This window comes from Gobio gobio (assembly GCF_949357685.1).
Source record: "Gobio gobio genome assembly, chromosome: 3".
In the NCBI taxonomy this organism is placed as follows: domain Eukaryota; kingdom Metazoa; phylum Chordata; class Actinopteri; order Cypriniformes; family Gobionidae; genus Gobio; species Gobio gobio.
Window position 1 is genome coordinate 60261981 of NC_137099.1, and position 15764 is coordinate 60277744.

The 15764-nt window shown below is 40.3% G+C and overlaps 1 protein-coding gene across 2 annotated transcripts in view; it reads left to right on the forward strand.

Moving 5' to 3' along the window:
* Window positions 1-15764, forward strand: part of LOC307122950 (complement C3-like) — a 93462-nt gene that overhangs the window by 16322 nt on the left and 61376 nt on the right. Inside the window, exons 7-14 of one of the 2 annotated variants that reach the window (XM_079811294.1) lie at window positions 344-431; window positions 1735-1837; window positions 1973-2093; window positions 2221-2336; window positions 11838-11984; window positions 12108-12311; window positions 12452-12643; window positions 12718-12870. In XM_079811294.1, the coding sequence (XP_079667420.1) occupies window positions 344-431; window positions 1735-1837; window positions 1973-2093; window positions 2221-2336; window positions 11838-11984; window positions 12108-12311; window positions 12452-12643; window positions 12718-12870 (1124 nt within the window). Of the gene's footprint in view, window positions 1-343; window positions 432-1734; window positions 1838-1972; window positions 2094-2220; window positions 2337-11837; window positions 11985-12107; window positions 12325-12451; window positions 12644-12717; window positions 12871-15764 lie in introns of both variants that reach the window. The other variant, XM_079811295.1, reaches the window with a different exon arrangement.

Below are 15764 nucleotides of genomic sequence, written 5' to 3' on the forward strand. Positions count from 1 at the left end.
AGCTGGTAATGCTGTTTGTGGAGTTGTTTAATCCTCCTCTGCTGAGATCTTCAGAGATTTAATGTCTTCTTTTATCTTCAGTTGATAACTGATTACTACTAGTTTAATGTTTACTCTATATCATTATTTGTGTCAAAATATAATTTGTTTACGTAAGTAAGAATATTATTGTACACTGTATCTGCAAATTAAGTTTTTGGGATTTTTTTGTGCTAATGTACATAACTTAATAAAGAGAATGTTCAAATTAAAAAAAAAAAAACTAAAAATGTATGTTGTGTATGAATAATGACTGAAAATATATATTTATTTATTAGTGTTTTTTGTCTGGTTTGGTTTATAGTGCTCCCAACATTTGAAGTGAAATTAAAACCCAGTCGATCATTCTACTATGTCGGTGACATGAGCCTGACAGTCGACATTAAAGCCAAGTAAGACAACATATATTATGAGCAACCAAAACTTGTCCTGCCATTCCTAAAAATGTGATTCATGTGGCAACTTTTATACTAACTAGATTTATTTAGATATTGTATATCATTGAATATGATTGAATTGACAACATTATACCAACTAAAGTAAATTCATCAGATCAGGTAACACAAACGTGGAACGATGTGGAACACAAAAAGTCCAAGCTGCTTTTCCCCCCTGTAAATTGAAACCCAGTCATCTCATCATTTGGTCAACGTGATCTAAAAGTGTAACCTCACAGCGCACTCACTGTGTGCTCACACTATGGCCTAAGAATGTTCTGAGAATGTTGTGTTATGTTCTTGTAATGTTTTCAGTAGCTAGTTTTATTTTTGTTACTAGAATGTTCTGCTAAAAGGTAGGATAACATTCTCTAAAAACATCTAAACATGTCTAGTGATAAGATTTATAGAACATTATCCCCAAACAATTGTATAAAGTTTTAGTGGGAAGTTCTTAGTTGGGATCTTTAATTGGGATCTTTGGCCTTGGATTTTAAATGTTAGTTTTTCTGGTTGCTGTGATGATTTGTTATGGCAAGATCAGCAAGTGAAATGTGATCAAATATGTTAGTTACTTTTTGAAAATGATCACTACATTCTTGGATTTTCCAGCATGAGAACCAGTGGTGTTTTAATTAAGGCATCTGGAGAATTTGATGTAAAAAAAAAAAAAAAAGTATGATAAGTTTTAAACCCTTCTACTGAGACAATCACAAACCTCAATAATCAGCGTATGAATCTCAATAACGGTGACATGTCACCATTATTAAGATTCATACACTGATCTTGATGCTTGAGCGTCTAGAGAAACAGTGGTTAAAATGGTTCAGTGGTTCAATGTTTTTGAATCATACACACTGTTATTGAAACACTGTTGAATAAAATGCTGTAGAAACATTACTATAGTCAATTACATGAAGTGAAGATGATAATGCTGTTTGTCGAGTTGTTTAATGACGACCTGAAAAGTGTTTCGCCGTCAACCCAATTTTCATTTTCAACCAAAATTTGGCATCTGATCAATGTTGAGTCCACGTCCAAAAACATTTCTGACTTCTGTGACCTCACATTGTGGTCATAGAATGAGCACACTGTGAGTGCCCTGTGATGTTACACTTTTAGTTAACTGTGACCTTATATTTTGACCACATGGTGAGATCACTGTGAGACAATGTGTTGACAGGGAAACGGATGTGAATCAGGAACAGATCAGAACAATATTCAGTTTTTACAGCAGTAATTGTATCTGCTTTTATAGGTACCTGTTTGGAAAGGAGGTGGAAGGAAATGCATTTGTGGTGTTTGGTGTGATGGATGGTGAGAAGAAAACAAGTTTTCCCACCTCTCTGCGAAAAGTTCAGGTGAGAGAAATTAAACATCTTACAAGTTGAGATCAATCTCATTCCTCCTCACTTAGATGATGACTTAAATAAATCTCAAAGTATTTTTTTTTTTTATCTTGTAGACTGATGTTGTTGTCTTTCTCATATGAATAGATAATGAAAGGAGCAGGTACTGCAGAACTGACCAGGGAGATGATCACTGAGACCTTTAGAGACATTAATCAGCTGGTTGGACGATCAATCTATGTCTCAGTCCATCTTTTAACAGCAAGTGGTAAGACTCAACAGAGACTGTACATCTATATGTTTTCATATTTACATGCATGTGTGTGATTGTATATGACAATCATGTGTTTGCATTCGTGTGTGCGTATGTGTGTGCGTGTGTGTGTGTGTTTCAGGCAGTGAAATGGTGGAAGCAGAAAGGAGAGGCATTCAGATTGTGACGTCACCGTACACCATCCACTTCAAAAAAACACCACAATTCTTCAAACCTGGAATGCCCTTAAGTGTTTCGGTATAAACAGTAGCCTAACTCCATAAATTACAGTAAAATGTTTAGATTTACTTTCCCAGAAAACAGGGTCTCACGGCATTTAAAAGTCCCGTTTTTCGTGTTTTTTTGAAGCTTTGATTGTGTTTACAGTGTGCAATATAACATGTGTTCATGTTTCACGTGTAAAAAAACACAGTATTTTTCACACAATTTACTGATCTGTATACCGCTGTCTTCACTGTCCTCAAAACGGCTTGAAAGATTTCCCTGTTCTATGAAGTCCCTCCTTCAGAAATACGTAACGAGTTCTGATTGTGCCAGCGGTTCCCGTGTTGTGATTCGACAGCAGCTTAGCGCACGCAGAGCGCACGTTACCGGAAAGGTCACGCCTCTCACCATAACGGGGATGCATGCGCTCAATGATCTCTAAGTACAGCGTCCCTGGGAAAGCCAAACAAAGGTGATTTGACTCCGGGATGAAAATAACAGCGTCTCGACGACATGGCGACAAACACTATACAAACGCAACACTTCCTCTTCTCCACGTGGGAGCAACAAGACCACGCCCCCTTTTTTCTCGTATTCTTGTGGGCGGAGGTTAGTCAACAAATCAAATCAAATCAAATCAAATCACTTTATTGTCACACAGCCATGTACACAAGTGCAACAGCAGGTGAAATTCTTGGTGCAGTTCCGAGCAACATAGTAGTCACGACATGACATGTACAACATTTAGAGCAGCATCAGATTACACTGATGCGCCCACAATTACTCACAGCACAGTAAACTCTACAATAAACAATAAATAATTTACACAATGTGAGTGTGGTTCTCACAGCTTTAACCAATATACACATACTTACAATATACATATACTTTAAACAATATACTTTAAACAATATACACACTAAAACATACATTAAACAATATACATTACGCTATAATAATAATAATAATAATAATAATATACAATGTACAGTATACATTATTATTCACAGTAGAGATCCAATGTGCAATAGGTGCTATATGATAAATAATAAATTATAATAAATGTGTATATAATGTGTGTGTATCTACAGTGGGTTGTGCTGAGTGATATTCTGTCCGGTGTGTGTTATGATCCTGATGGATCAAGAGTTCAGGAGTCTAATTGCTTGTGGGAAGAAGCTGTTCTGGAGTCGGCTGGTGCGTGTTCTGATGCTGCAGTACCGCCTGCCTGATGGCAGCAGTGAGAGCAGCCCATGGCTCGGGTGGCTAGAGTCTCTGATGATCCTCTGAGCTCTCTTCACACACCGCCTGGCGTAAATGTCCTGGAGGGAGGGAAGCTCACCTCCGATGATGCAGCTGGCCGTGCGCACTACCCTTTGCAGGGCTTTGCGGCTGCGGGCGGTACTGTTGCCGTACCAGGTGGTGATGCAGCCAGTCAGCAGGCTCTCTGTAGTGCTGGTGTAGAACCGTGTGAGGATGTGGCGGTTCATTCCAAACCTCCTCAGCCGTCGCAGGAAGAAAAGGCGCTGATGAGCCTTCTTCACAACGGCCTCGGTGTGGACGGACCATGAGAGTTCCTCTGTGATGTGGACACCGAGGAACTTGAAGCTGCTGACTCTCTCCACCGGTGCTCCATCGATGGTGATGGGGCGGTGTTCTCTCTCATTCCTCCTGAAGTCGACCACCAGCTCCTTGGTCTTGCTGACGTTGAGGGAGAGGTTGTGCTCCTGACACCATCGTGTCAGAGTGTGCACCTCCTCTCTGTAGGCCGTTTCATCATTGTCAGTGATGAGACCTACCACCGTCGTATCGTCAGCAAACTTGATGATGGTGTTGGAGCTGTGGGTTGCCACACAGTCATGTGTGTACAAGGAGTACAGGAGTGGGCTGAGAACACAGCCCTGAGGGGCTCCAGTGTTGAGAGTCAGTGGTGAGGAAATGTTACTGCCCATTCTGACCACCTGGCGTCTGTTTGACAGGAAGTCCAGGATCCAGCTGCATAGCAAGCTATTTAAGCCGAGAGCCCGGAGTTTAATGTCAAGTATGGAGGGCACAATGGTGTTGAATGCTGAGCTGTAGTCTACAAACAGCATTCTCACATATGTGTTCCTCTTTTCCAGGTGGGAGAGAGCAGTGTGAATAGTGGATGAAATGGCATCATCAGTGGAGCGGTTTTTGCGGTATGCAAACTGCAGTGGGTCCAATGAGGGGGGGAGAACAGAGCAGATGTGGTTTCTGACTAGTCTCTCAAAGCATTTGCTGATGATGGGGGTCAGAGCAACAGGACGCCAGTCGTTTAAGCAGGTGGTTTTTGCTTGCTTCGGTACAGGAACAATGGTGGACGTTTTGAAGCATGTGGGGACCACAGACAGGGAGAGGGACAGGTTAAAGATGTCCGTGAAAACTCCAGCCAGTTGGCGCGCGCACGCTCTGATGACGCGGCCCGGAATGCCGTCTGGACCCGCGGCTTTACGGACGTTCACCCGCCGGAAGGATCGGGTAACATCCGCTACAGATACGGAGAGTGCACTAACCTCTGTATCTTCAGCCACGAGCTCTCTCTCCGCGAGGGCGGTGTTAGTTCCCTCAAAGCGAGCATAAAAGGTGTTTAGCTCGTCCGGGAGAGAGGCAGCGGTGTTCACGGTGGAGTTTGTGTTCCCTTTGTAGTCCGTGATGGTGTTAATTCCCCTCCACATGCTTCTGGAGTCGGTGGTGTTGAACTGTCCTTCAATCTTGTCCCTGTACTGGTGTTTTGCTGCTCTGATGGTTTTCCGGAGGGCATAACTTGCTTGTTTATGCTCCTCCGCATTACCGGAGTTAAAGGCGAAGGTCCGCGCATTGAGTGCCGCGCGAACATCCATATTTAGCCACGGCTTCTGATTTGGGTACAGCCGTATTGTTTTGGTCGGAAAAACGTCTTCTACGCACTTCCTGATGAAACACGTTACGCTATCGGCGTAGACCTCGATGTCGTCATCAGAGGCCGACCGGAACATCTCCCAGTCCGCGTGATCAAAACAGTCTTGTAGCATAGAGTCCGATTGGTCCGACCAGCACTGGATGGTTCTGAGGGCGGGTGCTTCCTGTTTCAGTCTCTGCCTGTAAGCGGGCAGAAGGATGATGGAAGCGTGATCCGATTTGCCAAATGGTGGGCGCGGGAGTGATTTGTAACCATCCTTGAAGGGAGAGTAACAATGATCCAGAACTCGGTTCCCTCGTGTGTTGAAGCTAACATGTTGGTGGTATTTGGGTGCGATGCGCTTGAAGTTGGCTTTGTTAAAGTCCCCGGTCACAATAAACGCAGCCTCAGGATGCGCGGTTTCCTGCTCACTCACTATCCTATACAGTTCTGTCAGTGCCCGGTCTGTGTCGGCTTGTGGGGGAATATACACCGCTGTGATGATGACCGCTGTGAATTCCCTCGGTAGCCAGAATGGTCGACACATAACCGTGAGAAATTCCAGATCAGGAGAACAGAAAGACTTGATAGAATGTACGTTCCTCTGATCACACCAGGATCGGTTGATCATAAAACATACACCCCCGCCTTTGCTTTTCCCGGAGAGATCTTTTTCTCTGTCCATCCGATGCACAGAGAACCCCGTGGTTTCGATGGCCGAATCTGGAATCTCAGCGGACATCCAAGTTTCTGTAAGGCAGATAATGCAGCAGTCCCTCGTCTCTCGTTGGAAAGAGATCCGTGCTCTCAGCTCGCAGAGTTTATTGTCCAGAGACTGAACATTTGCCAGTAAAATACTGGGAAGCGGGGGTCGGTTTGCGCGGCGTCTTACTCTGATGAGCACGCCGGCTCTGCTTCCCCTTCTCCGGCGGCGTTTCCGTGGTCGGGCCGCCCAAACAAAAGGATCCGCTGCTGTGTTTGTAAGCAGCGGTTCGTCACTGGAGAATTTAAAGTCCGGTTTTCGATGTGCGATTGCCGAACCAATGTCCAAAAGTGTCTGTCTGTCGTACGTAGTGAGGCAGACAACATCCAAGACAAAAAACACAAAAACTATAAACAGAACAAACAAAAAACTACAATGTTTCAGCAGAGCTTGCGACGTTGCGGCCATCCTCGGCGCCATCTCGACTCATCAACAAACTGTTCTACTGACGTAATTAAAGCAGGATGTACAGGGATATAGTCCAAACCAGCCGTTCGCTGTAGGCTTTGAAAGGGAACTTCTGTTAAATAAAATATCTCGCTTGGCATTGAACTTTGAGCTTTATAATTTTACAGGTATTATTTATGCTCTAACAGCATCATTACACACTAACGAAAGTTTGAAAAATGGGATCACGAAGAACAGGACCTTTAAAAAAATTCTTTATTTCTGTCTATTTTTCTACAGTTCTTTCTGAGAATTAACAGAGGTTTAGTACAATTCAACGCACCCGCAAAAAAACAAACAAACAAACAATGAAAACAGTTAATAGTAACCATTGTAAATAACAAGCAGTTCAAAACAATATTATAACATGAATTAACAAAAACACATTACAAAAATAAAACATAAATATGATAAATAAAACTATTTAACAAATATTTTAACATTTTATAATTATATTTTATATTTTATAAGTATAAATTACTATATAAATTACTTTTTTTTACTTCAAATGTTTTGTTTTCGTTTGTGCTTGAAAAAAATCGTACTATTCTTAATTGGTCATTTTAGGCGTATTTTAAGCAGAAAGTATTTGTATTCTGCATGTATTTGTTGCAAGTGTAATTATTATTTTTTTTTTTTATAGTTCAGATGTGTGGTAATCACTGCTTTGTGACTGCGGAACAAAACAGTCCCACACCCTGTTGGGGCTCCGTTATAAAGTACATGCAAACAGAATTACTTTAATTTAACATGAATCGTGGGTATGTTACTACCTTGAAAGCGTTAACGATGTTTCTTTGATATTTGACTATAATGATGCTCTGCTCTCGGTTACGTTCTTAGAGGCGGCGCGCGACCAAGTAGCGCCAGTAGCGTTATCATGGGGGTTTCTCCTCCACCATTACTGATCGTCATGTCCGTTGGTGCGAGATGCATTCTGGGATACTGGTCTGTCTGAAGTCCACACAAGTCTCTGGCATCCTCGATAAAAGGGGCGGATCAAGGACACATCCGGGGACTTGATCTGTACTTTGCTAGATTTGAACTTTGAATTGGAACAGTACTTGGGCAGCGACTGATGACGTTTCACAAGTCCACGAGAACACAAGTACAGACAAGAACGCATATTGAGAAACGGCCCTTGTGTTTTTCTTTTTTCTCTTTTCTTCAGTGATTTTGCTCATTATCATCAGGTGTTCACCACTAATGGTCAATCATCACTTAATTAATCTCTTAATTATCTCATTAACTTTAACACTGATTCAGTGCTACTTCAGTGGCCCCGTTTACACGTAGGGGAGCGCGGGGCACAACCTAACGCGGGGTTAGATGTAACACACATGGTTTAACACTTTCCACACATGCCAGAATGACGAAACTAAGTGTATTTACTAGTTGCCATATCAACGTTATTTTGAGAAAAAATTGCGCCACAATTAAAACATCTTTGGAAGATATTACTGAATGTTTAAATAGTGAAAGTTTATTTCTTATCTAAGTAAATTTTTCATCTCTATTTTTTGTGTTTATTTAAAATAAGATATATCTGATATTATATAATCTTATATCTGTTATTTAACAGTTGAGATCGTTCTTTAATGCTGATCTAACAGCAGAAGACACGAGCCGCGGTTTAAATTCCAGTTGCGCCGGTGGGGTGTGTTGTAACACTGCGTCACAATGAGCCCCTATTAGAAATGTGCCATTATACTCTATACTTTTATTAAAAAAAAATTAAACCACGAAAAAAGGGTGAATAATGACTGAGAGTTAATGTTCAAAAATGATTCGTTATTATTATGTTTTTAAATATGCTGTTTAGCCAACCCATTCTCACTCCCAAGGCGACAAAATCCGAAGCATGGTCAAGTGCCTTCCGCGTCACATCGAAGACGCTAAAGGCACCCCTAGGCATCACTATATTGACGCGCTGGGTGCTCTATTCATTTCAGTTGTTTACCCAATGCGTCAGATCAAGATGCATTTTATTGTTTGCATTTGTAAAAGCAGACATGATTTTATTAATATTTTATTAATATTTAAAGGTTACTTATTTTTTTGTACCAGCTAACCCAACTCCTAACTTAAATCTACCCACTCCTAAACAATATAAAACACGTAACAAGCAATTACAAGTACAGTCACATCTATTTATTGCAAAAACTGACCAAGAAGAGTATAAAAGTATTAACTCATGTTGCATTCCAAGTCTTCTGAAGTCACACGATGTCTTTATGTAAAGAACAGATTGATCTTAATGTTTTAATCGCTGAGATGATGATCCCGCCGCTCCGTTAACGCACTCATTCATATCTCATTCAAATAATACACACGCCTCTTTAGCATGACGTATTCGGTCACAAGACACACGAGAACCAATGACATTTTACAATCAAAGCTGACGTAATGACGCAATTGGTCACGAGACATACGAGAGCCAATGCAATTTCACTATGAAAACTGACGTAACGGGCGGCAATATTTGAAATTTAATGTGTTTGTGATATTCTGAGGATGGAGACGCTGATTGCTTTTGGGGATTTCCTTCACAAAAATCAATCGCTTGGCCTCAGAATATTTGTACTTTTTGAATAAATTGTGCATGCAGTCGTATCTGCCTGTTATCTGTGTTTTATATACCACACAAATGGGTTGGTTTAGGCATGGAATGGGGTTGGGTTACATGTTAAAACGTGTCTAGATAGCGTAAATCAAATTATGCTGGCTGATTAAATTTAGAATCACAGTCCAACATGTCATAATGGCAAAATCATAACCCAATATATGATCATCATGACGATAACGTTCCCATGCCCAACGCGTCTGTGTATGGTTTCTCATTCAAATGAATGGAGCACTCAGCGCGTCGATATAGGGACGCCTAGGAGTATCTTTAGCGTCATTATTGTGACGCGGAAAGCATTTGACCATGCTTCGGAATTTGACGCCTTGGGAGTGAGAACGGGTTGGTTTAGCTGTATTTAGCGATGTGTTTGTTGTTAAACTCAAAAATGAGTATATTTTTAATTATTAAAAAATGCCATTATTTTATTTTAAAAAGTTAATAGTTGTATTTTATTGACAAAATATTTTATTTTGTCTCTGATATTTTTTTGATTATGTCAGGTAACATTTTAAGCTGTCATTTGCTCATGTTACAATGTACCCCTAACATGTTACAATGTACCCCACCTATGGGGCATGTTGTCACATTTCACTTCCGTTCTTTCAGGGTAAATCAAGAAAAAAGTATACACTTTATTAATGAAACAAAACCATATAATTGTACTAGACATGTGTGACATTAATGTGGGATAAAATAAATACTTTCAACCCCAAGTGGATTTACACAAACTGACACAGTCAAAAAGCGTTAGGTTGTGCCCCGCTCTCCCCTACATGGTTATTTTGAAAAACTGAGACATTTCCTTTCGTTTGTGCCCTTCGTTTACACGCAAACGGAGAATTCGCCTCTGAAAACCTCTGAGTCTCTGAGTCTTTCTAAACACTCCGACCAGAGTGGAGATTTTGAAAATCTTCCTTTGCACGTTCGTATGTAAACTGAGACAAACTCTTCTCGTGTGTTTGCATTTGCAAATACAGCTGCCATTATGTCGAGGAGCAGAGATGAATGAGTGCTCGGAGGTCAGCAATTTTGCAATAACTTCTCCCTCCAACACGAAACCCGCGTCACCGCCAGCGCCGGCCGGTTTTGGGTCCGACCCGGGCGAACTGCTGTCTATTTTCATGATTCTGATTGGCTTACGTGGGCCTGAGCTTCTCGTTACACCGCCACCTACAGGTTTGGCATGCTCTTGACGGCATATATACACGGGTACGTGTAAATGAACACTTTTCTGAAAACTGACATGTGTGCACAATGTTATTTTTGAAAACGGAGAGGTTGAAATGTCCATTTATGAAAATAGCCGCCCACGTGTAAACGTAGCCTATACGCTCTGCAGAGTGGGACCATTTGCTCTGAACAGTGTTGATTTAACACTGGGGATTTTACTGTGTACACATACATACTTTATAGTTGCACTATTATTACCGAAAGTTACGCTGCAAATTCGCTTTACTTATGTAGGACTTTCTGGGCCGTAATCTAAAGCGTTACCCAATTTTGTTCCTTGGGGAACAAAACGTACAACTGTACCTTTAAAGGTACACAATTGGTCCTTAGGTACAATTATAACATTGTTTTTCTCTACTTAGAGCAGGGGTAGGTAAGTTCAGTCCTAGAGAGTCACTGTCCTGCAGAGTTTGACGCTCTTATTGAGAATTAACAGAGGTTTAGATGTTGATGATTTATTGAAAATGTTTGTGTTTCATTTAGTTTGGCAGTTTGACTCTTGGCTTTTATGTGAGCTTGTGGTTGTTAACAAAACACATAATCTGTTCTAATCAAAAGAAGCCATAAACAAAAATGATCATGAAGAAATATTTGATTAAACTCATCACTAACTAAATATCAATAAATAATTTTCACCAACAGTACTTGCTTGCCACAGATCAAACATTCTGAATTTTGATGTTTTAATACATTCTAGGGGGGAAATGTCCAGATGCACACAGAGATCAAGAATCAGCAAATGAATCTCAACAATGGTGACATGCTTCATGCTGCAATGCATGCTGGGAGCCATGAGTTTTATACTGTGGTGGCTTAGTAGGGTTGGAGCTAAACTCTGCAGGACATCAGCTCTCTAGGACCGAACTTGCCTACCCCTGACTTAGAGCAGTGGTTCCCAACCACGTTCCTGGAGGACCCCCAACAGAGCACATTTTGGATGTGTCCTTTGTCTGACACACCCACATCAGGTCTTGGAGTAGCTACTAATGAGCTGATGACCTGAATCAGGTGTGTTTGATTGAGGAGACATGCAAAATGTGCACTGTTGGGGGTCCTCCAGGAACGTGGTTGGGAACCACTGACTTAGAGGTACAAAAATGTACCCTCAAGGGTACAGCCCCAGTGACGGACACTTGTACCTTAAAAGGTACATTTTTGTACTCTGTGTATGGTGATCAGTGTTTCCTTTAATTGGGCAGTTTGGCAGACTGTTTGCTGTTTATGAGTTTGTGGTCCTTGTAACAATGTTTACTAATACTCACTGACTAGAAGTGGTTAATCAGATATTCAGATTTTTTATTTTTTTTAAAGATTTTTAGATTATGGTATATTAACATTAAGGAAACTGGACATTTTTATCTTGTAATGTTGAATTGTTAATCAAAATTAAGTTGAAAGAATGCTTGAGAAACATCATACCTTTTAAAACATGTTCCTCTAACACCAACAAAACTTTTGGAAATTTTTCACGTTCCAAGAACCAACGCTGAATATTTAGAGAACGTTCTTATAACAAAAATCTGTTTGTTTTGTGTGTTTGTTTTTTTTTGCTCTGGGTTCTATAAAAAGGTTCATGTAACAAATCCTGACCAGACACCTGCTGAAAATGTGATAGTGGAGGTCAATCCTGGAGGGGTCAGAGGTCAAACAAGAGCCAATGGTATTGCGAAGGTTACTGTCAACACTCCAGGAGGATCTTCCTCACTGCAGATCACTGTAAGACCTGCTAACTCAACTAATGTTCAGCCAATTTCAAATAGATCAGTTAACAGATGTTGAACAAGCAATAGAGCATATTGTACACAGCACATCAGAAAACAATATATTTATTCTTTGCAGGCAAAAACAAATGATTCACAATTAAGAGATGAACAGCAGGCAGTGAAGGCGATGACGGCTCAGGCTTATGTTCCCAAAGGCGGCTCCAAGAACTACCTTCACATCGGCATTGATGCTGCAGAGCTTCAGATCGGTGATCAAATGGCAGTCAATCTGAACACTGGACAAAGTCCAGGAGTCAAAGATCAAGATTACACATATATGGTGAAGATTATGGGTATTTCTTATTCAGCTGCAGCACAAATGTATTAATTTATTATGTCAATATTTGATCACTACCACAGCTTGTGTTTGAAACCGTATGAATGTCATAAATAGTGTTCACTCGTCTGTCTCATTTTCAGATCTTGAGTAAAGGTCAGATCATTCAAGTAAACAGGTATAAGATGGAAAAACAATCTTTAGTGACTCTGTCTCTACGTGTAACCAAAGACATGGTGCCGTCCTTCCGCTTCGTGGCTTATTATCATGTGGGCTCGTCTGAGGTGGTGTCTGATTCAGTCTGGGTCGATGTGAAGGACACGTGCATGGGAACGGTGGGTCAACCGTCACAAGAAATGGCTGATGTGCTGATCAACTAGACCTGAATCAGTGTCTCTCGTTGTAACAGCTCAAGCTTCAGGTGAAGGACAAGATGAATACCTATGAACCAGAAGATGAAGTCACTCTGCAGATCACTGGAGATCCTGGAGCTAGAGTTGGGCTGGTGGTGGTTGACAAGGCTGTGCAAGTCCTTAACAAGAACAGACTCACTCAGACGAAGGTAAAGGATGTTCCTCAGACATCATGGCACAAACACACAGTAAATTCCCCGGTTTTGAATTACCACCGCTCTGTGTTCATATGGGAACCCCCAGCAGGGTGTTAAAGTAACACTGAAGCAGTGTTAGTGTTAATAAGATACTTAAGTGATTGAGTGATGATTGTTTGATTATTGAAGACACCTGATGATAATGAGCAGAATCACTGAAGGAAAGAGAAACACAAGGGGTGCATTCCATTCGACAGGGTCCCTACTCACTGTTCACTGCTCCCTACTCCCTGAGCAGGGTATATCAATTGAAGTGGACTTCGCTGACAATAATCACTCATTTGGTACGCCCTGCAACGTCATCGAAGAAAGGCAAAGACGAGGTCGCGCAGATTAGGATATAACATAAATTAATATTGTAATTTACTTTACTTTCAAATTTAAAACCATATAATAAGTATACATTTACAAAACACACAGTATGTATCTAAAACATATAATCAAAACATTAGTTTTATTAGTTTACATATAATTTGTATTGACTATGAACACATTTGAAGCTGCACCTGTCATTCAATATGAAAATACATTTTGATTTGGTTAACTATGTATAACTATCTTAATCAATGGTCTTTGTAGTGGTCTCATCTTGTGCTCATCTAGAGGTAAATAAAGGAAAATATAAAACAAATGACAGCCCACAGCTGCTTCTCAACACTTTTAATTTGTTTACATATTCATAAAATATAATATGCAAATTGCCATAACCATTCATAAATACTCTAGTTTGTATAATAACTATGAATATTCAAATGCTATAAACTCCTCCATCGCAGAGCTGTTTAAAACTCTTTCAACGGCTCTGCTCCGTTCAGACAGGTGATGCGACCCTAGACAGTAAAAGGATGCGACGACGACGCGCAATGACAGTTGGGTGTTTTTCACTCTCCACTTCCTGTGAAGTGATGTATCGATGTTCCCTTCTTCCCTACGCTGTTCACAGTACCCTTCGAACTGAACATGTTCGCTCCCTTCACAGTCCACTTACGGTCGAATGGAACGCACCCAAAAACTACAACTGACTTCAGCCAAAGCCTTAATTTGAAATCAACTGAAAATACATTACATCACTTTATTTCTATTTCTCCAGGTCTTATTGAGAATTAACAGGTTTAGATATTGATGTTTTATGAAAAATATTTGGTCACAATTATGGAGATCAGTGTTTCCTTTAGTTGGGCAGTTTGACTTGCCATTTTATGTCAGTTTGTGGTCTTTGTAACAGTGTTTACTGGAACACATACATTGTTGAAAAGGAAGCCATAAACCTAAATTACCAGGTAATATGTTTATTGGGGATGTTACATCTGACACTGACGCTCAGAAGCTTGCTTCAAACTCGAACGGTCCTTGCAATGAACCACTGCTTCGGAGCTTGTATCATTACGTCACTAGTCACGTGAAAATGACTTCTGAAGCAAACACACTGGTTCACTCCTGTAGTGAAACACCTGACTGCTTTGACAGCCTGATCCAGTGTTGACAGGTTTGAAACCTGGCGGCTGAATTTCTTATAAAAGTGAAGCCGAACCATGGCAACACCGTGGGTTGCAGTAGTCGGTGTTTGGATTGGCGTTGTTGTTGAGGAGAGTGGATTGAGTTTATTTCAGTGTCACCCTCTGCCACATTTTTTTTATTTTTTTTATTATTAATTAGAGAACATATGAACATTGTTACATAAAAACATGCATCAAAGACAGAAACTTCAAAAACCCTCTGCTACATTATACAAGTACAACCAGTTACACAAGCACATCCTTTTTTAACATACAAAAATATCAGTCCCACCAGTTAACAAGTTATAGAGTTTTGCTTCCCACAGCTAAACAAGATAAAGCTATCACACATGATACTGCCCTGCTAAAAAAAACTATAGAAACCATTACAGAAATTCTATTGGATTTAATGGTTTTCATGGGAATTGTATTGGTTGTAATGGGAATTATAGTGGTCTCTGTGGGTTTCTACTGATATGTGTTGGGTTCTATTGGTGGGGGCATTAAATCCTAATGGAATATGTCCCAAACACACTACAAAAAAGAATTCTGTAGTGGTTTAAATGGTAAAAGCCAATGGTTCCTATTGGTATTTGAATAGAAACCATTAGAATTTCTGTGATGGTTTCCAACTTTTTTAAAACTGGTTTGATCTTCTGTCCTTGTCTAAAGAAATAATTACACACACACACACACACACACACACACACACACACACACACACACACACACACACACACACACACCATGCTTAATGTTTTATTATCAAGGTGAACACATGAAATTCATCAGTATCTGTAAAATTCACCTACATAAATGAGTTTCACAGCACTAACACTGTTTCAGCTTTGATCGCCTCGGTAAACACGTAATAAACGGGCGTTAACAAATAAGCCTACTTGCATTTTATGGTTGTCAGCTTTGTTGCATTACATTTACTCCACCAGGAGATGGTGCTGCAATTTCTATCTGAATGAAGCTTCGAGTAATGACCCATTTTCGACACAATTGTATCAGAAAACAATAATGCTTCGAAACGCTTCATTTGGCCATCACTAATGGTTATCATCATAAAGAAAAAAATATTGACTAAACTAATATTTGAGAAACATGGTGATATGCAGAGCCGGCGGCAGAAACAAATCAATGGACGGGCATTTAATAATCTTGGGGGGGCCTAATTATGACATCCAATACATTTTTCTATAGGACAACAACCAACTATTGCTACAACAGTTTCACGGCGATTTCAATATCCTAACTACAATTAGCCTATTGCCCACTCATATTTCGGTTACTGAAGATATCACGTTACAGTTATAGCCTTGGTCTGCATTGTTCCGTGAACAC